At 50.2% G+C, this 23,353-nt stretch overlaps 1 protein-coding gene across 2 annotated transcripts in view; it reads right to left on the bottom strand.

Moving 5' to 3' along the window:
• CHLSN (cholesin) overlaps nt 1-23,353 on the bottom strand; it is a 125,101-nt gene that overhangs the window by 96,289 nt on the left and 5,459 nt on the right. Inside the window, exon 1 of one of the 2 annotated variants that reach the window (XR_013968392.1) lies at nt 18,892-19,020. Coding sequence is in view for 1 of the 2 variants with exons in the window: in XM_080830024.1 (XP_080686150.1) it covers nt 18,892-19,020 (129 nt within the window). In the remaining variant the exon portion in view is untranslated. Of the gene's footprint in view, nt 1-18,891; nt 19,022-23,353 lie in introns of those variants that run through there. The other variant, XM_080830024.1, reaches the window with a different exon arrangement.

Here is a 23,353-nt window from a genome sequence, read left to right as displayed (position 1 = left end):
CACTCCCTTATGTATCTGCCAACGGCAGTATGGTTTCCTCCAGGTTCATAAAAGTATATTCCTGAGAGAGGACCATGCAGCTCTGCCGGAAAAAGGCCACCCCATGCCATCAAAACTGACCACAAGAATGGCAAGTTTAAACTAGACACTGTTTATGCTCCTAACAGCAGGAGACGTGAGCTCTGTGCCTGGGAAAACCATCTTCAAAGCAACAACTGTTTTCCCAGCTGTGAATACTTCATCCTGGGAAATCTTTTCATACCATTACAAAAATAATTTTGAAAAGACTGAACAAATATTCAGCCTAATCTGCCCATTCTGGTATTTTAGACCCAAAACTGGAGAACTGCCTTGCATACAGTCTGATTAGCCAGTGACTAATCTTCCTTATGAACATTAGCGAACGCTATAATGAAATAAGCTTCCTTAAGTAAATGTAGCATCCACTCAACTGGAAACAATATATTTAGTGGCTTCCTTTGAACAGCCAGGAAGCGGAGATAATTTCAGCAGAAGGGGCAAGGCAGGAAGCACCCCACTTCTGCCTCTTGGCTTACAAATATGTGCCAACGAATATTAGAAAATTGGTTCTGATAATGGGGACAGCCTGGAGGTCGCGGGCAAATCCAGCCAGAAAGGAGCACACGCATGTCACAAGTCAGCTCCTGGGACCTTTGGGGCAGAAGCTCCCATAAGCTTTAAAACTCCTGATGTACAGCAGGACGGAAAGTTTCAAGACATAGACTCTATGAAATCTGCCTTTAAAGCCAAGATGAAAAAAACCAACCCCCCCCCAAAACAAAACAAAACAAAAAACAAGCCACTGAAGCTGAGATTCATTCAAGAGACCAGGTTCCCGCTGGCCCTGCTTTCCTGAGCAAGGAGGGGACAGACCCAGCTTTGGGCCTCCAGGGCTGCCTGGGACAAGGGAGTGACAACACTGGGCCTCAAGGAAAGCAGGACAGAGCCATCCAGCCCCAGTGGAGTGGGGTTGTCTCCAAAATGGCAAAAGGATGACTTGAGGGTGAGGCTGTGATTCTTACCTCACAAACTGTGACAGAGCGACATGCGCCCCCCCTGAAAGCCAACCATGTCTTTTGAAAACGCTTATAAATATGGTAACATACTGAATGTCTCTCTCTCAACTTCTCCACGTTTTCTGCATTTTTCACCATGGGTGTGTTTTGTTTTTATAAAGTGTGGGGTGGGAGGCTTTGTTTCCAAAAACTGAGTTAAGAATGGCATGAAAAATGGTCATGTATAAATCAAGGGTGCAGGAAGAGCTCAAGTGTGGGAGAGAAGCAGCCTGAGATCGGCATCTTGGGAATGGAAGGGACACTTAAAGATGGAACACACTAGAGGCGCCGTCGGGGGCAGTGCCTGCCTGACTCTTGGTTTCGGCTCAGGTCGGGATCTCAGGGTCATGAGACCAAGCCCCATGTTGCGCTCAACGAGGAGTCAGCTTGAGATGCTCTCTTCCTTCCCCTCTGCCCCTCCCCCTGCACATGCATGTGTGCACATGCTCTCTCTCAAATAAATAAATAAATCTTTTAAAAAAAGGGAACACACTGGATGTCAGGAGGGTGGAACTGGCAGGGGGCTTCCTTTGTCAACTTTCCTTGTTCACTGTTTCGATGCTACTTAACCAGTGAACAAAGCATTTCCAGGGCGCACACCACGGGCACCTATGTGAAACAAAGATTTTTCTCATTCCTCGGTGTTCTGGACCCCAGTCAGCTCAGCCACCGCAGGCCGCAGAGGCATACAAGCCCCGGCATGGCACACGGCACACACGACAGGCTGCTCACACGCGCAGAGGCAGGTCCCCCAGGTCCCGGGGGATGTTACCAAAATCTCTCTCGGCAAAGAAAGGCAAGTGCATCATTCCCCCAAGGTGTGCCTGGGTGTCATGGACAATCCACACGCACAATCCAGACCACAGCCAGGACGAAGGTCCCACAATGAGCCAGTCAAGAAACACATGAGCACCTGCTGTGTTCCTGTGTGCTGGGGAGGAGCGAGCAGAGATGCCGTCTGTCTTCGGGGACACACGGCCAGACGGTGAAGGAGAGGCCAAAAGGCATGAGAACAGGTACATGGAGACCTGGAGGGTACCACAAGCTTCTGGCCGTGAGCTGCATACAGCGAGAAGCCATCTCTCACACAGGCAGGGTGCGAGAGAGAGCTCCCAGGGCCACGGAGGAGGGAGGAGGGGGTGGACCCTCTCGGTGAAGGTGATGGGGCTGGGAATGGGTGGAAGTGGTCAGATCCATGGTGTCCGTGACAAGTGGAGGAGAGTCCTACATGGGGAGAGGGGGTCCCGACTTAGCCCCTCACTCCCAGACAAGTGCCCTGCTGTGGGGTCTGGAGGGAGAGGCTCCTCCCTCACACTGCCACTGTGGTGTCCAGGGACAGCTGGGTTAAGTAAATGAACGGGGAAGAGGAAGCAAGTCACAGTGCAGAGTCTGCAGGGAGACAGACTGCCCCACGAAGCGCAAGGGCCCGGGGCGGGGCGGCTGCTGCCACCAGCCTCCAGGGGGCAGCGGGGAGAATGCTCCCCACCCCCACAGACGGGCAGGAGGAGGGAGGTGGGGAAAACTGGTGGCCAAGAATGACAGCAGGTGGCGTGCGCACTGGCCGTGAGAACACAGATGTGCAGCAGCCTGTGTGCGCCCGGCCCTGCCTGGCATCGCCGCTCGGGCAGCCCACTAGAGCGCATCCCCAGTCATTCCCAGGCTGCATTGCAGTCTCACGGAAAAAAGATACCAAGATTTTCCTTATTTTTCATCCTTTCCCCCAGCCAAGTTTTCCACTAAAAGAACACCAATGGTTCACAACTTGGAGATGCCTGAAAACTCCCGGAGACCATTCGTGTCGTCTGCCGTGTCCTCCCCGTGACACCCATCTCCCACTGCAGCTTTAGGCAGCCACGACCTCATGCCCCCATCTGCTGGGACTCGTGGCAACAGCATGGGAGGCTGCCTGTCCGGGCCTGGGCCCCACACCCCGGCCCAGCAGAGGTGGGGCCCAGCGAGCCCATTCCTGCCCTGGCCACCCGCCTCGCCTTTCCAGCGGCTTGCCTGCTCCCATGGTGCTGTCCGGCTGCTTTATTCAGCACACCGCTCGAGTCCAGGACTGGATGCGCCCCTCGCTGACGCTCACACCACTATCAACGCCGCAAATTTCTCAGCCAGTTTATCCTCAAATACTGCCGTCCTCGCCCTCTGACCTCCCTTCCCAGGTTCCCCAGAGACACATCACTGTGTGTCTGCCGGGCATGTGTGCACCTCTTAGCCGAGCCTGGCCCACCATGGAACTCCAGGATGTGAGTTTCACTTTTACAAATTTCAACTTGATTCCTTTCAACTCTTCCCATTTGTTCTCAGGCTGGAGGGAAGAAGGACAGAATGCTGGCTCTCCCGTTATTACCCAAATGCTTTAAACCCATTTAAACTCTCCCCAGTCCTCTGCCTCGTACTTCTTGTGAATTCTGTCCCCTGCCTTACCTGCTGGCTTTGAGGACAGGTCTCTCCTCCCGTAGACTGTGCTTTTTCAGGAGAGCTATTTTCCTTGGAAGACCCCGTGGGGTGGTTTTGCCTTTGTCCCTGCTGGAGGGTCCGTGAATCCTACTGGTCCAAACATGTGTCCCTGTGACTTTTTTTTTTTTTTTTAAAGATTTTATTTATTTGACAGAGATTCAGAGAGAGAGCACAAGTAGGCAAAGTAGCAGGCAGAGGGAGAGGGAGAAGCAGGCTCCCCGCTGAGCAGAGGGCCCGATTTGGGGCTCAATCCCAGGACCCTGGGATCATGACCTGAGCCAAAGGCAGCTGCTTAACCAATTGAGCCACTCAGATGCTCCCCCCATGACTTTCTTGACCCAGGGCTCCCGTGTTGTGGGTTGGTATGGATTTGGGTCTGGTTCTGACACACACTGTAGGTCTGGGATTCCGATTCCATGTCACAGGCTCTTTCTTCACCCACCCTGGCTTCCTGCTGTGTCTGCCCAAGGGATAGGATTTTCTAATTCACTCGTGAAGCACGTGTGGCTCTTGGATTTGGGGTAGGAGCTCAGCTCTACCACCTGCACACGAGCACATGCTGTGTTGTTGGGGCAGGAGCTCAGCTGCACCATCTGTACACAAGCACGCGCAGCGCGCGGCCATGCTCTTGGGGCAGGAGCCTTACAGTGGAGGCCCGGTTCCAATGCCTTTGGGGCCACCCGCTCCAGCTTCACTCACCAGTCTGGTTTTGAGCTTCTTTATTTCTTGCATACCTGCTTGCTCCTAGTTACGTCACATAATTCTGATGTCACATTTCTTCAAGCACGTTTATGTGTTTGAAGAAGGGGATATTTCTCTTGTCAACCCATCAGCCAGACCGATAAACATACATGTGCTTATATGTTTACACACACATATGTATGTATTACTTCCAATTTCATCATGGGCTGAAAAGCATGGGCCTACAGATCACCTCAGGAGCATAACCTACACATACAGCACGGAGCCCTTCTCTGGTCGCTCCCACATGGCTACTAACTCCAAGTTCATTCTAATAGTCACAGCTCACATGCCGCCTGACTCCCAGGTCAGTGTGCAGGCCCACAGCTTCCCTCAAGTACAGAGTGTAGCTTCCAGGCATGAAAACTGAAAACATTTTTTAAATTAATTAATTAATCTATTTATTTGAAAGAGACCATGAGAGAGAGCATGAGAGGGGAGAGGTCAGAGGGAGAAGCAGACTCCCCATGGAGCTGACAGCCTGATGCGGGACTCGATCCCGGGACTCTGGGATCATGACTTGAGTCGAAGGCAGTTGCCTAACCAACTGAGCCACCCAGGCACCCAAAAACCGAAAACATTTAAGTGACGCTCACAGTTTTGGGGTGAGCATCAGGAGCCTGGACTGGGTCTGAGGGTCACAGCCTTTCCCCACCGCCACATCCTCAGCTGGGCCCAGCTTCCAGGGTCTGTGTGTGATGACATCTCAGGGCCCCACACATAACCTGGGGCAGACACCAACCAGGACACCTTTCTGTCTACCAGGCAACCGCTTCCCTCCTTCCCTCCTTCATCTGACGGGACCCGAACCACACGCACCCGCTCCCCGGACACTGCTGAGAATGACTCATGCCCCAGCACCACAGTGTGGCGGCCACACCTCAGCCTGTCTCACGGGGCTGAGGGACTGCAGGCAGGCAAACAACACAGCTCGGTCCGGCCAGGAGACTCGAGAAAACGACCAACCCACCCGAGGCAAGCTGGCTGCCACCCACTCTTGGACAGCAGCGGGGAGACCCCAGCACCTGGTCTGTGGGAGGACTTCACCCGAAATGGCATGTGCTCGTAAGCCCCGTGCAGCCGTTCTTCGCTTCCCCTCCAAACGCCTCTGGAGGCAGCAGACAAAAAAGAACGCACATCACCAGTGAAAACTGCTACAGAAATGTTGGGGTTTGGAGCTGCTGGCCGAGTTCCTGAGACATCTTAGGTGCAAAAAAAGTGGTTTTTATAAAAACGCAGGGTCAGGACCTGTGGGCAGGAAGGGCTGCCGCTGGCCTGGGACTGTGAGGGGCAACTGACTATATTCTACCAAGCTGCAGGAGGTGAAGAGGAAGTTTCTGAAAGAATTCCCATCTGCTAAAGAAGACTCCCAAGATCCTGGAGGCCTAGCTATTGTCAAGCTAGGGTTGTTTTTCCCTCTAGCAAGGCATTATAAGATCGGGAGCTTCCTGGAGGAATGTTCTACTCTGCCCGTCTCAAATATTTGTCAATGGGCTGCAGGTTATAAGAAAATTTAATTTTATCTACATTTCTTTTTGCCTTTGTACTCCACATCAAAAGCCAAACAACTGGCCGTCAAAATCTGGGGTCTCCATCAGCCGTGGGGTGGAGCAGCCCTCCAAGCTCAGACGCAGCCCAGGAGCAGGGGTCCCACTGCCTGCCTCGCAGTCCCCAAGTCCTCAACCAGGCCGCCACTGGCTTTCTGAGGCAGCCAGGGGACACCTTGCTGCACGCCCCTCAAATTGCTGTAACGGCTGGAGAAACAGAACCCCAAGGGGGCATAGGGCAGGACAGGGTCTAGAGAGGCGGTCTGTGCACAGAGGCCCGGGAGGCCAATGCAGAGCCTGGAGGGAGCAGTCTGGGAGAGGCAGAGTGGAAGCTGTAAACAAGAAGAACTCGACTGGAAAACTATCTGAAGCATAAAGCAAAGATGAAGAGCTCTTAGCATAAGGAGCAAGTTTTCTGATCAATACAGAGAAGGCAGACTTTGCGACAGAAGTGGGAAAAAAATAAACAACAACAAAAAACCCTACAGGCATCCACGAAAGCAAATGACCGATATGTACATGGAAAACGACCATTCATGGCTGTAATCAAGGAAAATGAAATTAAAGCAACCGTGAGCTACCTTTCTCTCTGTCATACTAGAAAACGCGGAAAACAAATTACAGTGCCCAGGGCTGATGTGGGTACTCTGTTACACAGAACCATTGTGAAAATACTGAGGATATACTCCAAGATATTCACCGGAGGGTTATCAGTCTTTCTGATTTCTTCTGTGTCATTTCCTGTAGCTTCTCTTTTCTTTTTTTCACACTGGTCATATATAAGTCAGGAAAAACAACAAACGTTGCTTTTTTTTTTTTTTTTTTTTAATTCCACTTCGCTGAGTTACTTTCTGCTGAGCACAAGGAAGCAAAGCTACAAACATCTCGCTGGCTGGCTGGCAGCAGCGGCAGGGAGTGCATTAGCAACGGACGCGCAGACAGCTGGACTGGGGGTGGGGGGAGGACCTTGGTTTTTTCGGCCCAGAATGAGGGCTGCCAGGTCTCCATGGCAGCAGGGAAAGCTTATCAGCTTCCAACTTTTCTGTAATTCTTCAGATTTGACAAACGAGTGGAGAAAACCCACTGTAGAGACCATGAGGAACACATGCTCGAGGCCAGCCTAACTGACCGTGGGCCTCATAGGCCCCGCGGCCACCGCCACCTCCGAACGATGCCCAGGGAGGCCTGCCACTCCTGAAAAACTCCTGGAGAAAGACAGGATGTCATACAGAGGCCAGGCAGAGGCCACGTCAAACCTGGCCCCAGCAGGACGGCCCCGCCACAAAGCCAGGACAATGCCCCCATACCAGCCCACCGGCAGTTTCTAGAACTGAGCACATCAAGGGCACAAATCGCCAAACCCGGGAAAAGCAAGTTTTCATTTCCCCTCTCCTACTTCCCAGGGCACTTTTGTGAGCACCACCATCAGAATGACTGAAATAAAAACCAGAGAAACGGGGTGCCTGGGTGGCTCAGTGGTTTAAAGCCTCTGCCTTCGGCTCATGTCATGATCCCAGGGTCCTGGGATCAAGCCCCACATCGGGCTCTATGTTCTGTGGAGAGCCTGCTTCCTTCTCTCTCTGCCTGCCTCTCTGCCTACTTGTAATCTCTGTCTGTCAAATAAATAAATAAAATCTTTTATAAAAAACAAACAAACAAACAAAGAAACACCAAATGCCGGTGAGAAGGTGGGATGGTGGTGGGAACATAAGCTGGGATAGCTGCTCGCTCGGAAACCAAACTTGCACGTAACAAACGACCCAGCAGTTATCCTCCTGGGCGTTTACCTCAGAGAAATGAGCACTCATGCTCACGGATGTTCATAAAAGCTTTATTCGTAAAAGTAAAGACCTGGAAACAACCCAAATGCCCTGCGTTCAGTGAGTGAATGGCTAGAAAGGGAGGGTACCAGGGAGCTGTGCGGTGACAGAGGACTTCTGCACCCTGACTGTGGTGGTGGCCCCAGCCACCTACACCAGCGATAAGGCTGCACATGCACGCACACCCACAGGCACACGCGTACGTGCACACAGGCACACATGTGAGTACCACGCGTAAGCACAAACACAAGCACACACACCAGGGCACGTGTGCGCATATATGTGAGCACGTGCACACATGAACACACACAGGTACACATGCATGAGTACACAAAAGCTAGTAAAGTCAGAAAGAGCTCTGTGGATTGCTTCAACGTCCAATTCTGGTTTTGACACTGTGGTCTGTGATCGGTGGGGGAAACTGGGCAAAGGGCACACTGGCCCTATAATTTTTTGCAACTTCCTATGTATTTATAATTTTATCAAAAATAAACTCTTCTGGGCTCCACACTGGGCATGCAGCCTACTTAGAAAAGTAAAAAATAAACTCTTTTTCAGAAAACATCAAAGTGAGCACTCCAAAGGTACAGTTCATTCTAACCAGGCCCTCTAGACGAGCTGGCCCTGTGCACCTGCTAGGGGCGGCTCCAGCAGGAACAAAGGTTCCCTCCCACGCAGGCCCACCCCCAAACCCACCATCCTGAACACGGACGTTCGGCTGCAGCTGGGAGAAGACCCTGGGGTGCGACCAGAGATTGCTGAGGGACCACCACGCTCCAAGAGGATGCACCGTGGGTGGGACAGGGTCTGGAGGACTGGAAGGGGCCTCCTGTGTCCCCCATCTCCATCCCCCTCCCCACAGGAGTCCTCCAGCAAGCCCCCTACACACCCACCCTTCACTGGCTGGAGCGTGCCCCAGCACAGGTACAGTCGCTGCCTATACTCGAGGGCTCCACATTTCCAAAGCACCACCTCATTCAAGGCCAACATCTACCTCCCTGTGCCTTCCTCCCAGTGGCCCTCGGGACACCTGGCACCTAACTGCCCCCACACGGAGACTGGGTAACAAGAGGCCAGATGCCCCCTAGCACAGCACCAAAAGGTTTTAGCCTCTGCAGCCTTTAAGGTGTACTACCAGCCTTTAAACCCCGAGACAGGGTTCCCTCTGAGATCGCCGGTCAGGGCCTCTGTGCTCTGTGTTTGTTTCCCCCGAGAAGCTGCAGCCAGGATCTCAGCAGTGGCCTCCCCATGGGACACAGGAACCAGGGACCGGGGGACACAGGTGGCGAGAGGGCCACCCACTTGCACCCTGGACCATCGGGGCTTGTATCCAGAAGAGGCTGCAGGTGTCCCAGCTCAGCACACTAGCACCCACTGGTGGTTCCACTTCCTGTCTACGTAGATACTAATTTTATATTTCAAATCAAATGTTCTCTTGCAGTTCAGAGATGTGTTCTTTTTCTCCTTAACCCTCTGTGTGGCAGTGCCCAAGGCAACCTCCCCCATGACACAGGGCCCTCAGCAGTCCCTAGGACAAACCCAGAGGCCTGCCAGCCTTCCCAGGGCCCCCAAGAAGGGCTGTCCCTTACCCAAAGTACAGGCCCTGGGCTTCCTTTCACACTGTGGAGACCGAGTCACTTGGGGCCGGGAGATGGGCAGCCTGAGCTGCCAGACCTCCACCAGGGAGTGCTGCTCCAGAGCAAGGAACAAATGTGGGTTGGGAGCAGCTGTGGGGGCCAGGGCCCAGCACGGGTGGGCCAGACTGTTTAGACCAGGAATGCAAACTCTGGGCCAAATGCCCCATGCCCGCCTATTTTGGTAAATAAACTTTATTTGGCTGTGGCCGTTTGCTTACACACTGTCAGTGCCCTGCTCCTCCACACACAGGCTGAGCAGTGACACAGACCACACGGCCCACAGAGCCTCAGACGGCTCCTAGCTGGCCAAGCCCTGATTTGATTTAGATCAACTCTCTGAGGTGGGGGAGAGGCATGGTGACCAAAACGCTGGCCAAGTATAAAAACCAGCCACTTTCTTAAAGTGTCCAAGAACTGACAAGAGTAGGGAACCCCCAGGCCCAAACTGAGTGGTTCCCAGAATCTAGAACCCAGAGACGTGGCAAGACATGAGGGCCATTCTGTCCTGAGGCGATCTGCAGGTGCCTACAAGTCCGAACTTTGGCTCTGGTGGCCTCCCAGGACGAGGGGAGGGACTCAAAGGCTAGGGCCCCCCAGGTGGAGAGCCCAGTGGCAGAGCTGCCCTGAATCTCCTCAGCCTTTTGACAATTCTGGGAGCACCTTTCTGCTGAAGTAAGATCTAAAAAGATGTGCCTGGGGATGCCTGGGTGGCTCAGTTGGTTAAGCGTCTGCCTTTGGCTCAGGTCATGATCCCGGGGTCCTGAGATCGAGTGCTGCATCGGCCTCCCTGCTCTTCGGGGAGCCTGCTTCTTCCTCTGCCTGCTGCTCCCCCTCCTGTGCGCTCTTTCTCCCTCACTCGCTCTCTCTCTCTCTGACAAATAAACAAACAAAAAAATTTTTTTAATTAAAAAAAAAAAAGAGAGATGTCTGATTCTGTAATAAACCTTTACTGTTTTTTTTTAAGGGGAAGAGGATTATTTCGGTGGGGGGGTTGAGAGATTGTTTTTAATCATGTATGGATGTTAAATTTTACCAAATGCTTTGCAAGCACATATGGAAATGAAAAATGGCCACAGACACAAGCCCTTTCTGTTCTTCTGGAAACATCCAACCCAAGGTCAGGCCTGCGTCAGGCTCCCCTTCTTAGGCCAATCCAATCAGTGTTTGCTACTTAATGCAAATGGGAGGAAATCAGTGAGAAAGGTCAGAACCCATTCATCATTGGGTTTTCTCATGTTTTGTGCAATTTTTCCACCCCGACAGTGTGATGTGATTGTAAACCCAGATATTAAGCAACATGGTAAATTAACCATCTATCTAATACAAGTACAGTTTTACATACTGTGTGCTTTGCTACAAGTTATATGTGAGAAAAGCCATTGCAGGTTACTACAAACAGGAGGCCGCCCCAAGGTCCTCTAAACTCTACCCCAACCCTCATTTAAAAAAAAAAAAAAAATCACCTTGCTTGATTCACCTTCTTCTATAAAACAGATTTATTATTAGAGTTGATGGAACAATATATACAATAATGAACAGTCTGATAATCTCTTAAATATGAAAACATATGTTAATTCAACATTAAATAAAACTCGTGTCTGCAGCAGAACAAAAAACAATTTTTAATATATACTTGCTGAACAGGTTAAATGTCCCAGTTTGATCCCAGTGAGCTGCCACTAGGTTTGGTCAGTTATAGAAAAGTTAGGTGAGGGGTCAACATGGAGAATGTGAGAAAAGAAGAAGTAGAAGAAAATTAAAAGGTTGGCCAGGCCAGAAAGCTCAATTTCAGAAAGGAATGTGGGGCAGAGGGAGAGGAGGGCCACACCGTGTGGCCGAGCAGGGACAGCAGGAAAGCCAGAGCAGGCACCAAGAGGCCCGGGGGGTGTCTGGTACGGGCAACAACTGGACCATAGCTGCTCATGGACCAGCCACCATCGCCAAGTTGTAGCATGATGTTATGTGACTCAAAAAACAGACCAATGGAGTCTGCCCTGTGTTGGCTGCAGGAGCCTTGTCCAGGTCACTCACTCCTGGAGAGATACGGAGATCTCCTCAGAGAAAAGCATGACACTTACATGAAGGACATTAAAAACTACCCCCCAATAAACCACAAAGGACTTATCATGAAACCTGAAAGCCGATTCCAAATCTCATACAAAGAAGAAAATATGTGACAAAGGCCAAGAACACCAACCCCAAAACAGTAAGTACTTACTCTATTCAGTATTAAAACACACTTTTATAGAAACTGAAGAATCACACGGTGTGGCAAGAAGCGAGTTAAATAAGTAACGGCATGACAAGTTAATGGGCTATTATGCAACAAAATTTAGAAAAAAATATGTAAGACAATATGTTCATAATTGTGGAAGAGAGAAGGCAGCCTTTATCATACGGGGAAAACGATACCAGACAGGTTTGACATCAGCCTGCACACATGGACAGCGTCAGCATCAAAGTCAAACTGGAAGAAAGTACATGTAATACACGCACAAAAAGAAAACATTTCTTTAAAAAAAGACAAAAGATGTGATGAGGAAATTCACAAAGAAAGACAAATCCTTAAAGAATGACTAGAAACCATCTTGGTCCCTCGTGATTAGGAAAATACAAATTAAAAGAGGCCCTACTTGGACGGAGGTCCGTGTTTGACTCTGCACTCGGCAGGGAGTCCGCTTGAGGATTCCCTCTGCCTCTGCCCCCTCAAACTCTCTAAACAAACAAACAAGCAGGTCCTACTCTGCACCCACCAGATCGCCAGACAGAGAAGCAGTGGGTCCCTGGACACTGTGTACCACGTGTTCACCTACCGATCCTCCCACCCGCCACTCCATTTCCAGGTGTGACCCCACGAGAAGCAGTTACTCACACACACACAGCAGACACACGTGCACTCGGCAGGCGTTTCCACAAGGTAAACGACTGTTACCAGCGAGGCTGAGAGGACACGATGCACTCCTGGGAAATGTTAAGTAGAACTTACAACCAATGAGGAAGAGCCACACGGGGGACTCGGGGGCACCTGCAGGACAGAGTGAGCCGAAGGACACATTAACAGAAAGTGCAAACCATAAAGAAACACTGATGAAACCAGACTTGATCAAAATTCAGAACTTCTGCTCTTCAAAAGCCACTGCTCACAAAATGAGAAGGGCAGCTACAGACTAGGGGAAATATGCTTGCAAAACAGAAATCAGACAAAAGACCCGTCTCCAAAATATGTAACCAACTCTCAAAACTCAACCATAAGAAAACAACCCAAAAAAATGGAGAAGAGAGCTGAGCAAACACTTCACCAAAGATAACTTAACTAAGGCACACAAGATGCTCACGCCGCCAGTGATCAGAGAAATGCTAGTGAAAAACCACAAGAAATTATGCTTTAAGTACGAACAGTTTACTCCAAGTCAATTACACCTCAAAAAAGCTGCCTTTTAAAACCATACACAAAGCAAGACACAACTACATTCCTGAGAGTGGCCAAAATTTTAAAAACTGACAATACCAAGTGTGGACAGATACACAGAGCATCTGGAACTCTCACGCACTGCTGGCAGGAACGTGTACTGGGGTGGCCAGCTTAGCAGATTCTTAAAAAAGTAAACACACAATTACCATGTGGTCCACTTGAGTCTTGAGATTTTACCCAAGAGAAATGAAAACAGAAAGCCTCGCACACACATATTTACAGCATGCTCATTCTAGCCCCAAATTGGAAACACCCCCAAATGTCCGCAATCTGGTGAACGGAGGCCCAAATGCGTATTAAGCACAGTGGAGTGTTACTCGGCCACAAAAAGGAAAGTACTCAGGAGGCGGCCAAGCTAGTTTACCGAGACAGGACAAGGGGATCTCGGTCTCCCACCAACTTACCATGGGCCTCAGGGGAGTCACAGAACTTCTCTGGGTCTGCCTTTCCTCTCAACCCCCTTAGCCCTGAAGTCGGTCAGTTTATAACCCCAGCTGGTTGACAACTTAAGTGTTCAGTAGTCACCAAGTAGAAAACAAAACAATGGCAGAGGGGAATTTCTGCTGGAAAAACAATTTAGGCTCCCAGGGAGCTGCCTATAAAGATCAGCATCCCCTCACCACCACCAGTTTAACAACAAAAAAATCTACTGCCAGACCAGTAATATTTCTTAAGCAAAATACCACTGGAATGAAGCATTTTGGCTCTGAGCAAATTCTCAAGGCCATAAAGTTCACAACCTCATTCAATGGTTTTATAAAGTGCTTGTTGGCTTGATGCCCGTAGCTCCTATCCCATTTTAGAGATTACATAGGAAGGAAAAAAGATGGTCCATATGGAGTAGCTGCGTCCCTTCCAGATAAGCAAGCACTCTGAGTGTGGCAGTGCGGAGCCCGGGCCACGTCCAGCCCTGCTGTCCTGCAGGGCCCGTGAAAAGACAGGGGGCACGTAAGGAACTTGGGAGCCCAACAGCTTATGCACAGTACATTACATTCTGAAAGAAGAAAAGTGGCTATTACTGTCACCATGCCCTCCAGACTTCAGGAATGCACTGTCATTCCCAATGTGGGACGGTCTGCTCATCAAATCCGAGGTCTTTCTCCCAAGCATATCACCAACATTTACAGTGTGAGAGCAGATGCCAGAAAGGAGCTGGGTATATTCCTTATACGGTGCCGGGCACTGCTGCCGAAGCACGTGGCTGAGCAGCCCACTGACTGGCACTCCCTGCCCAGTTACCCTAAAGGGCCAGCGCAGGCAACGCTGCAGCTTCCCGTCCTGGTCTTCCTCGGGTGCTCCAAAAGGTAGCCAGAAGCAGGAAACCCAACTGTGAGCCTTTTCTCTATCCCAGCTGGCCAGGTGACCAAGCAAGTACCAGCCTCTCTGGTCGACTCATGCATGAAGTCAGGACAACAGCCACACCTCGGCCTGGAGCACCCCAGGGCTGTCCCGTGAGAACTCCGGTGCTCTGCAAACACAGGGGTTCTCACCTGAGAGATGAAGGGAGAAGGCCCCTGCTCACCGCCAGCCACCCCTCCTGTCTCCGGACAGCTCAGGCCGTGGGCACCGCAGCAGCCCCTCCCACATGCTGGTCAAGGTATGTAACGGCCTTACTGGCCCGAGGGGACAGCCGCAGGAGGCCATTTCCCAGGGATGTGGCTCAGTGTCTGGGACAGAAACTAAACCATGGAGAATCTCTTCAGCAGGGCTGGGGAGACGTGCAAGAGCAATACCACGACCTCCTGCCCTATCCTGTGTCAGCTGATAATGGAGTCGCAGCCCCTCTGAATATACCTGCTGTCTAAGATTTAATTTTCGCAACCCTCTCAGTGGAAGGGGTCCAGCAACTTGAAGGTCTGACTGCCCAGTCCCGAAGCCCAAGCTCACAGGACAGTTTCAAGAAGCCAGGAAATGGGCAGAGACTGTAGTCCAGGATATCATCCTCAGAAGAAGGATGGAAGAAGACAGGCCTATGGACCCCATCCTGGACCCCTGGGTCGCCCACCCAGCACAACGGCGGGAGAAGGTGTAGCTCCTGCTAGGTGTAGGGCGTACTAAGGCAGTAGGTCCTTAGTAAAGCCTGTGGCCAGCCAGCTAGAACTAGTTACCAAGCACCAAGGAAGGCAGCAGGAGGTCTCTGCCCTATCCCAGGACATCACACACACCCTCTTCTCTGAGATGCAGACCCGCATGGGCCTTGGCAGGTTAATGGGTTAGTGAGCCGTGCAAACAAAGGAGTGGAACAGGAGGTTTGGGGTGTCCGGGGCTGTACAGACGACTTTTTACATTCCAGAGTGCATGAAAGTCAAACAGAGATGAGCCCACTGGGTGTGCCGAGCCTCCCCCCCCAAATCCCAGTGGGAAATCTGGCTCCGAGGAAGTTGCCCCCAGGGGCCACAGAGGGCGAGCACTGGGGAAACGTCAGCCCTCCTGGCACAGGCTCAGGGCGCTTGTGCTGTGGGAAGTGGCCACACAGGGTCCCACAGGCCTATCCAGACGGACAGTCCCGGGAGGACAACACAGTGGTCCAAGTGGGGACAGAGGCTTCTCTGTTCTTCATGTGGATTCCAGAGGTTGATCCTGGAGCCAGGGCAGTGGGGGGACAGCACAGTACTTTTCCACGAGCTCCCAGGGTAATAGGATGTGCTCTCCAGGCCCGGTCCACCCGCCCTCCTTAAGATTAGGTGCAGCGGTCAATGTTCTCTCTTTAGAAAACTTCCTGACATCGCTCTTCCATAATTTCCCATGAGAACCACAGAGTGAAGAAACACTTTCATTAGCATAGCCCAAGGTGTGTCCTCCCAGAGAAGGCTCCACTTCCCTGGGAGACTGGCAGTATAAGACGGGCTCTTCGGGACACAAGCCCGCAAGCACAGCACCTCACTGGGAGACCCACCTAAACCTCCCGGGGCCTGGAAACACACTGGACTGCAGCTCTTTGGGGCAAATGAGCGCCCCCTGCCTGTAGGCAGAGGGGCTGCGACCCCTGCTGGCCAGTCCCGGTTTCGCACTCACTCACCCCTGCAGGCCACAGGTGGATTTCAAAGCCCACTTCCTGCTCCTCGGCTGGGCCAGCCTTGCCACCAAGCCTCAACACCCAGGGACAGAAAAGGAAGCAAAAGTGCACATGCCTCTACCAGGAACCTCCTCCACCATGTTACAAACCAAACAAAAATCTAGTCATCAAAAGAGAAACCGGAAGCTCCTCTTCTGTCTTCCAAATTTATTTGGAATATATGTAAGTACAATATATATGAGAACATATATGGAATATATATAAGTACAATCAACACGTACTTTAATAACAAAAAACAATCACATACTTTTAACAAAATGACCTGAACTTAACACAGAGAGTATCACCTTGCATCTTAGGCAGAAATTCTAACCCATGCTGGCGTCTACCATAAACCCACACTATCTGTGGGTCCCACCAGCAGAGATCAAGAAAGGAAAGCTGGAAGTTCTGTGACAAAATTAAAATTCACGAAGGTGATAGTATGGGGTTTATATTATATTTTAAAGATTTATTTTTTTATGTGTGAGACAGAGAGAGCAAGTGTGTATGTGTACAACTTGGGGTGGCAGAGGGGGAGGGAGCGGGACAATCTCAGGCAGACTCTGCACCTAGCGCAGAGCCCGACGAGGGGTTTGATCCCAGGACCCTGAGATCGTGACCTGAGCCAAAACCAAGAAACAGATGCTCAATTGACTGAGCTACTCAGGCATGCACCCCTGTATAGGGCTCATTTTAAAGAAATTGAAGGAGTCTAGGGCACCTGGTTGGCTCAGTTGGTTAAGCATCTGCCTTCAGCTCAGGTCACGATCCCAGGGTCCTGGGATCAAGTCCTGCATTGGGCTCCTGCTCTGCAGGGATCCTGCTTCTCCCTTTGCCTCTCTCTATGTCTCTCATGAGTAAATAAATAAAATCTTTAAAAAAAAAAAAAGAAAAGAAAAGAAAAAGAGAAAGAAATTGGAGGAGTCTAGAAGAAGCAGGAAAGTATCCTAGAAAGAGCCCAAGAAAATCATGTGTAACTGCGGCTCTGTAGGAACCAGGGGTGGACTGAAGCACCGAGCAGGAGCTCGAGAAGCTCTCTGGATGCCAGCCTCCATCTGGGAGCCGGAAAGCAGAAGAACAGACCCAGTCAGGGCTCAAGCGGCGGAGCACAGAGCCTAACAAGAATTGGCCCGGGGGGGTCACAGGTTTGTGAAGAGCCCGCATTCAGAGCAAGACACAGGCACCACTGATGCCAGCTAGGTTCCTGACACCGACGCTGTGTGAACCGCCACACTTCCACACACAGGAGCAGACTGGCCTTGTGATCAGATGAGCTGCCACATTTGGTAGGTTCTCTGCCAAGAGCATGCAGGAAAAGGGTACCCGGAACCAGTGAGGGTCCCGCTCCCTGCTCACCCCCACACCTCCCGGGCCCCATGGCCACAGCTGAGCATCTTCTCTCCGCACACACCCGGCACTCACCAAGCTCACCCCAGGGCCTCTGGACTGCTACGGCCACGGGGAGATGAATGAGCTCACAAAGCCTCTCAGAAGCACAGAGATGCTTCAGCGGATGCAGGCCTCAAGTGATCTGGACCAACAGTCATCAAAGCAGCCGCACATACCCTGAAGGACACTGAGACTCGCCCGGGCAGCCACGTGGCATAGGTGGTCTCAGGAGCGCACTCCCAGGGCCCTAATGCCACTAGCACTCATTCTGAACCTGCTCCGAGAAAAGGCCAGAATGGCCCGCAGCCAGGAAGTTGGCTGGTTGTCAGGTGGGCCCTCCTCTCCTCCTCCCCCTGCACAATGGTCCTTTCCTTGTTTTGTGGAGAAAAAGCCACCTGCTGGGGTGCCAGGTTGAGCATCGGATTTCCACTTGGGTTGGTCATGATCTCAGGGTCATGAGCTCCTCGTGGAGTCTGCTTGGATTCTCTCTTTCCCTCTCCCTCTGCCCCTTCCCCTGCTCTTGTGAGCATGCGCGCTCTCGCTCTCTAAAATAAATAAATATTTTTTTTAAAAAGCCACCTGTCACCTCAATCTTACCAGGGAACACTGCTGAGGGCATAAACACTTTGGGGGCACTGAACAATGACAGAATTTGAAATACTGGTGTTGCAGAAGTCAACCCCAACTACCCCAGCAACACATCCTTGACCGAGTCAGGTAGTTTCCAATTCTTTCTTCAAGAGAACTGAAGAAGGATCTAGTTGAGTTGTCATCTAATGGCAGATCTTTAAAAATAAATTTTGATAAAATTTATTTTTAAATCACTTTAAGCCCCAAATCACATTAACCGTCTCCGAGTTTGAGGATTTAAGAATGCTGTTACAACCAAACTTCCATCCTCACTCACTGATGTGAATGAGGCTGTTCAGGGCTTACAGGCAAGCGTGGGAAACAGGACCAACACCCACACTCAGCCTTGTCCCACTCGAGGAACAGGGATGCTCACCCACAGACGCATGAACAGGGAAAGCCTGCCGCATCCCTACGTGCTGCATACCTGCTCAAATTTTACTTTATATGCAACAGTTTGTCAGAACTTATACTATCTTACGCCATTTTGATCATCTGCATGGTAGGAACTGAAAAGACCACTCAATAAAGAGAAGTGTTAACACTCAGAACGTGGTAGTAACAGAAAACAAATTTAAATGCACATACCTATTTTTGTGGCAGACTTACGTCACGCTAGACATGAACATTTTTATGTTCATGATCTGAATTCCTGAGTACAGAGTCTCGGGCCACATTCCACGCATCCCCCGAGGCGTCCCTCCTTGTGCACGCCGCGCCGGCCCACCCCTGAGAGCTGCTCAAAGGGCCAGCTCCAGCCCGCGCCGCCCTGCCACCGTGCCACCGCACCACCGCCGTGGGGCCGAGCCCGTCCATCCAGGGCCCTTTGCAGCACGGCACCCCAAACGGCGGTCTGCAGATCAGACGGCTGCTCAAACCTAAAATGTGCTGACCTCTTATTTGTCTTACAGTACCCTCTAGAAGGCACCGAGTGTGTCCACATGTCCCTTGTTCCACCCTCTGCTCCTCCCGGACAGACACCAGCAATCCAAGCCCCAGCTGCCTCCCCTCCCGGCGAAGAAACAAGCTGAGGCCGCCACGACCCCACGTGCGCCTACCTCAGGGTGCGCTTGCTTGGTCCCCGGCATGGCTTCGGGTGCCAGCAGGTTCTCTTTTGCCGACGCCTTCTTCAGTTTTTTGTTCTTTTTCTCTGTCACTTCAGTAACTTTTCTCTTATGTTTTGCCATCCTGCAATAGAGAAGGCAACTTGCTAAATACATGGGAAATAGAAGGTCTCAGGCTATGGGACATTTTAAACAAAGGAGGAAGAGGACCCTCCCACTGCTGAAGAAGTACAAAGGTATTTCAGAAAATATGGTCTATACAAATTAAACCAAAATCAAATCCCCAGTTCTCCTTTCCCATCAGCTGGAGAAGCTGCAGCCTCACAGGCCACAGGTGACCATCATGTACCCTGCCACTAGGCCATTCGGTCACCAAGGGGTGGAGGGGACCACAATGTGTCTGGGATGGCCTCCTCAGATTGTGAAAGAAGCATCAACCAGGGCCACATAGAAGGAATGACACACAATCTGAGAAGTGTCTGATTATGTCTACTTTCTCAAGCACAGTAGTATCTAGAACTCCATGTAGAAGAACGGAAAGAAGCCTGTGAATTCTAAAACCCATTTCATTTGTGGGATTGTGCCTCGGGGGAACCAAGAACTGGATGAAGTACCAGAACCTGGAAGCATGTCAGAGAGGTCATAGTGGACAGCCCTCCACCGAGGGGCACTGGCTGCTGCCGGGACCTCTGAGAGGACTCCTCTGAAGGAGGAAGTCTGAGGGAGGATGTCTAGGGGGCGGGGATGTCTGAGGGAAGGATGTCTGAGGGGGACATCTGAGGACGTCTGAGGGAGACATCTGTGGAGACGACATCTAAGGGAGGACTTCTGACGGAGGATATCTGTGGGAAAGACATCTGAGGGAAGAGGTCAGAGAGGGGACCTCTGAGGAAGGACCTCCAAGGGAAGGCATCGGAGGGAATTCTGAGGGAGGGACATCTAAAGGAGAGACATCAGAGAGAGGATATCTGAAGGAGGGAGGTCTGAGGGGGGACATCTGAAAGAGGGATGCCTGAGGGAGGAGGTCTGAGGGGGCACAACTGAAGGAGGGACCTCTGAGGAAGGACCCCTGAGGAAGGAATTCTAAGAGAGGGACATCTGAAAGAGGGTATCTGAGGGAGGAGATCTGAAGGAGGGACGTCAGATGGAGGGAGATCCAAAGGAGATGTGTAAGGGAGGGACATCTGAGGGAGACATCTGTGGGGGGGAGCATCTAAAGAAGGACTTTGGAGAGAGGACATCTCAGGGAGGCTGTCTGTGGGAAAAACATCTGAGGGAAGAGGTCAGAGAGGGGACCTCTGAGGAAGGACCTCCAAGGGAGGGCATCTGAGGGAGGAACTCTTAGGGAGGGACATCAGAGGGAGGACATCTAAGGGAGGGATGTCTGAGGGGGGACATCTGAAGGAGAGACCTCTGAGGAAGGACCTCTGAGGGAGAGCATCTGAGGAAGGAATTCTGAGGGAGGGAGGTCTGAAGGAAGATGTCTGAGGGGGAACATCTGAAGGCAGACATTGAAGGGAGCCATCTAATGGGTGGGGAAGTCTCGGGGTGGGGGGGCATTTCCGGGAGAATTTCTGAGGACAGACCTCGGAGGGGTGAACCAGGCTGATTCTTGGAGGGAGCTGTGGGGAACTGAACGAGCTCCTGCTGCTGCAGTGAAGGCCACTGCTGGGTGGCACTGACTGGAACAGCTAGAGCAAGAAGCGCCACCACCCCCGCTGCCCATCCCACCTCACCCCCACCCGCCCCACCTGCTCCAGTCTCCCCATTGCCCTCTTTGCGTGGAGCCAAAAAGGAGCTGAAAACGGAAAAGCACTTTGCAGAGCACCACAATGTGGAGTGTAAAATGTGCTTTTGGAGCTGAGATGGTAACTTAAAAACCAGCACCTGCAAACATTTACGTACTGCTTTTCATACATGTGGTTTTTAGTAGAAACAACCCAATCACACATTAACAAAGGATTAAATAAATATATCAGAATCAACCAGCAAAATGGAAATCAACTTGATAATTAAAATAAATGAGATAGTGTTACAGATACAGAATGGAAAACATAGAACACGATGTTTAGTATTATACAATTTCGTTTTTAAGAAAATAATACTGGGACATCTGGGTGGCCCAGTCGGTTAAGCATCTACCTTGGTCTCAGGTCATGATCCCAGGGTCCTGGGATCCAGCCCTGCATTGGCCCTGCTCAGTCTGCTTTTCCCTTTCCCTCTGCCTGCCACTCCTCCTGCTTGTGTTCTCTCTCTCTCCCTCTCTCTTCTGACAATAAATAAAATCTTTAAAAAAATTTTTAAATATTTAAAAAACAGTGATAGAGGAGGTACATAAGACAAATACACAAAAAACATATATACACATACTTATGTATACATACATATAAAATGTCTGAAGGATATAAACAAAACATTTACCTTTATTGATATCTGGGGGTGGGGTTACAAGGAACTTTCTATTTATTTAAAGCTTAGTTTTTGTTTTCAAGGTTTTATACTTGAAAAAAAAATGAAGATTACTTTTTAATACCAGTCCTTTAAAACTTTACCTACGAGGCCTACTAATACCAGCTTTTATCCTAACAAATTATAAAAATGTATTTCATTTTATTTATCCTAAACTCACTCCCAGTGGCTTCATCCTCCATATTCCAGATTTTACACACACACACATAATACATGTATCTATTGCATACTTATGCCTATATATTTTTTTTAATTTTATTTATTTATTTGACAGAGATCACAAGTAGGCAGAGAGGCAGGCAGAGACAGAGAGGAGGAAGCAGGCTCCCTGCTGAGCAGAGAGCCCGATGCGGGGCTCGATCCCAGGACCCTGGGATCATGACCTGAGCCGAAGGCAGAGGCTTTAACCCACTGAGTCACCTAGGTGCCCCTCTCTATATTTTTTTAAATTTAATTTTAGACATGCCATTCAAGGCTGTGTATATAGGTAAAGAGACAGAAACCCAATGTTCTCTTCTCTTGACACCAGAATTCATTTTAGACTCTATCAAAAGATATTAAAAATATAACTCACTCAGCAAATATTTTTTGAGAGCCAGTTCTGTGCCAGGCACTGTGCTAGATGCTGAGCACAGGGCAAGCAGCATGGCAAATAAGAGCCTTGATTTCATGAAGCTTCCTTTCTAGTGGGAAAGAAAGACCTATGTATTTAAGTAAATGAGAAAACACTTTTACATCGGGTTGCCAAGAATATAAAACAGAAGAAAGTGAGCACAGGTGACAGACAGGCAGCGAGACAGTCACAGTGGCAGGAGGCCTCCGGGAGGCCAGTGAAGGACAGAGCATGTAGCACAGGCAGAGCTAGGTGACCAAGAACTGGGTGTGTCCTGAGACCATCCTCTCACTGTGAACAGATGTTCCGAAATGTAAGCTTCCCCCCAAAGCAAAACTGCTTCCACGGAGACATATGGGGACAACTACATGAAGGTATTAGCTGGTAGAAATAAGTGTGCACACGCCGTCACCCAGCAATCCCAGCAATCACACTGCAGGCACGCTCCACTCCTGTGTCGTCACTTGCCGGTTACTCTGTCACCACCTGCAGAGTGCTGAGCACGGGCCATGAGCTGCTCGAGGCTGGGCCAGGCTGTCCAAAAGACCTATCCACACACAGTTCACATGCTTATGGGGGGACGCAAATATAGGATACATAAGAAGATGGTGAGTGCTACCCAAAGGCAAACAGAAGTGGGAAAGCATTCTGGGATGGGCACCTATAGAGTGATCACAATGTAAAGGGCCTAGAAGCAATGCAGACATGAAAAGCCCAGATTTGGGTTCTAAACAGCATTCTCTATTTTAAAAAAGGGGTGCGGGTAGGGGGTGCAGAGCTCCTTAAGATTCCTGGTCTGGAGCAAGTAAAGTGTAAGATGAACCTGGGATATCAAGCTGTGCCGAACACCCAGGAAACAGGTGATCACAGTGCCACATCCAAGAGGACACAGCGCCAGCATGGAGGGCTCCCTCTGCCCCATTTGGGGCTGTGACTGATTACAGCACAATGAAAGCGTTTTACTGTTGTAGAATCAGAAAAATTCCAAGCTCCACAGTCTTTAATTAAGCCTTATCTAAAAAAAGTATTCAAAGCCAGAGGCTACAAATTTCAATTAGCAGTGTAATAAGAAATCGTGAAAGAACAAGAGACTGTTGACACAAGGGCTTTGAAAAGACAAAGGACTCTGTCAGCCAATTACCTCGTTGGAGAACTAAGAAAAGTTTAGCAAATATTTACATACCAGTTGCCATAAAAGTTAAGTTAAATCTTTATTCATTCTGTAAGTTATCATTAAAAAGTTTAATCACTAAGTCTATTTGCTAAAAAGAGAGAAAGACTTTTCCATATTATAAAAAGGTTTCTTTTAATAGTTCTAAGAGACGGTGTCTCATGACTTTGAGACAATCAATGTTTGTTACAGAAAACGACATT

This window comes from Martes martes (genome assembly GCF_963455335.1).
Source record: "Martes martes genome assembly, chromosome: 18".
In the NCBI taxonomy this organism is placed as follows: Eukaryota; Metazoa; Chordata; class Mammalia; order Carnivora; family Mustelidae; genus Martes; species Martes martes.
Note: the sequence above shows the minus strand (reverse complement) of the source record. Positions and strands in the feature narration are given on the sequence as shown.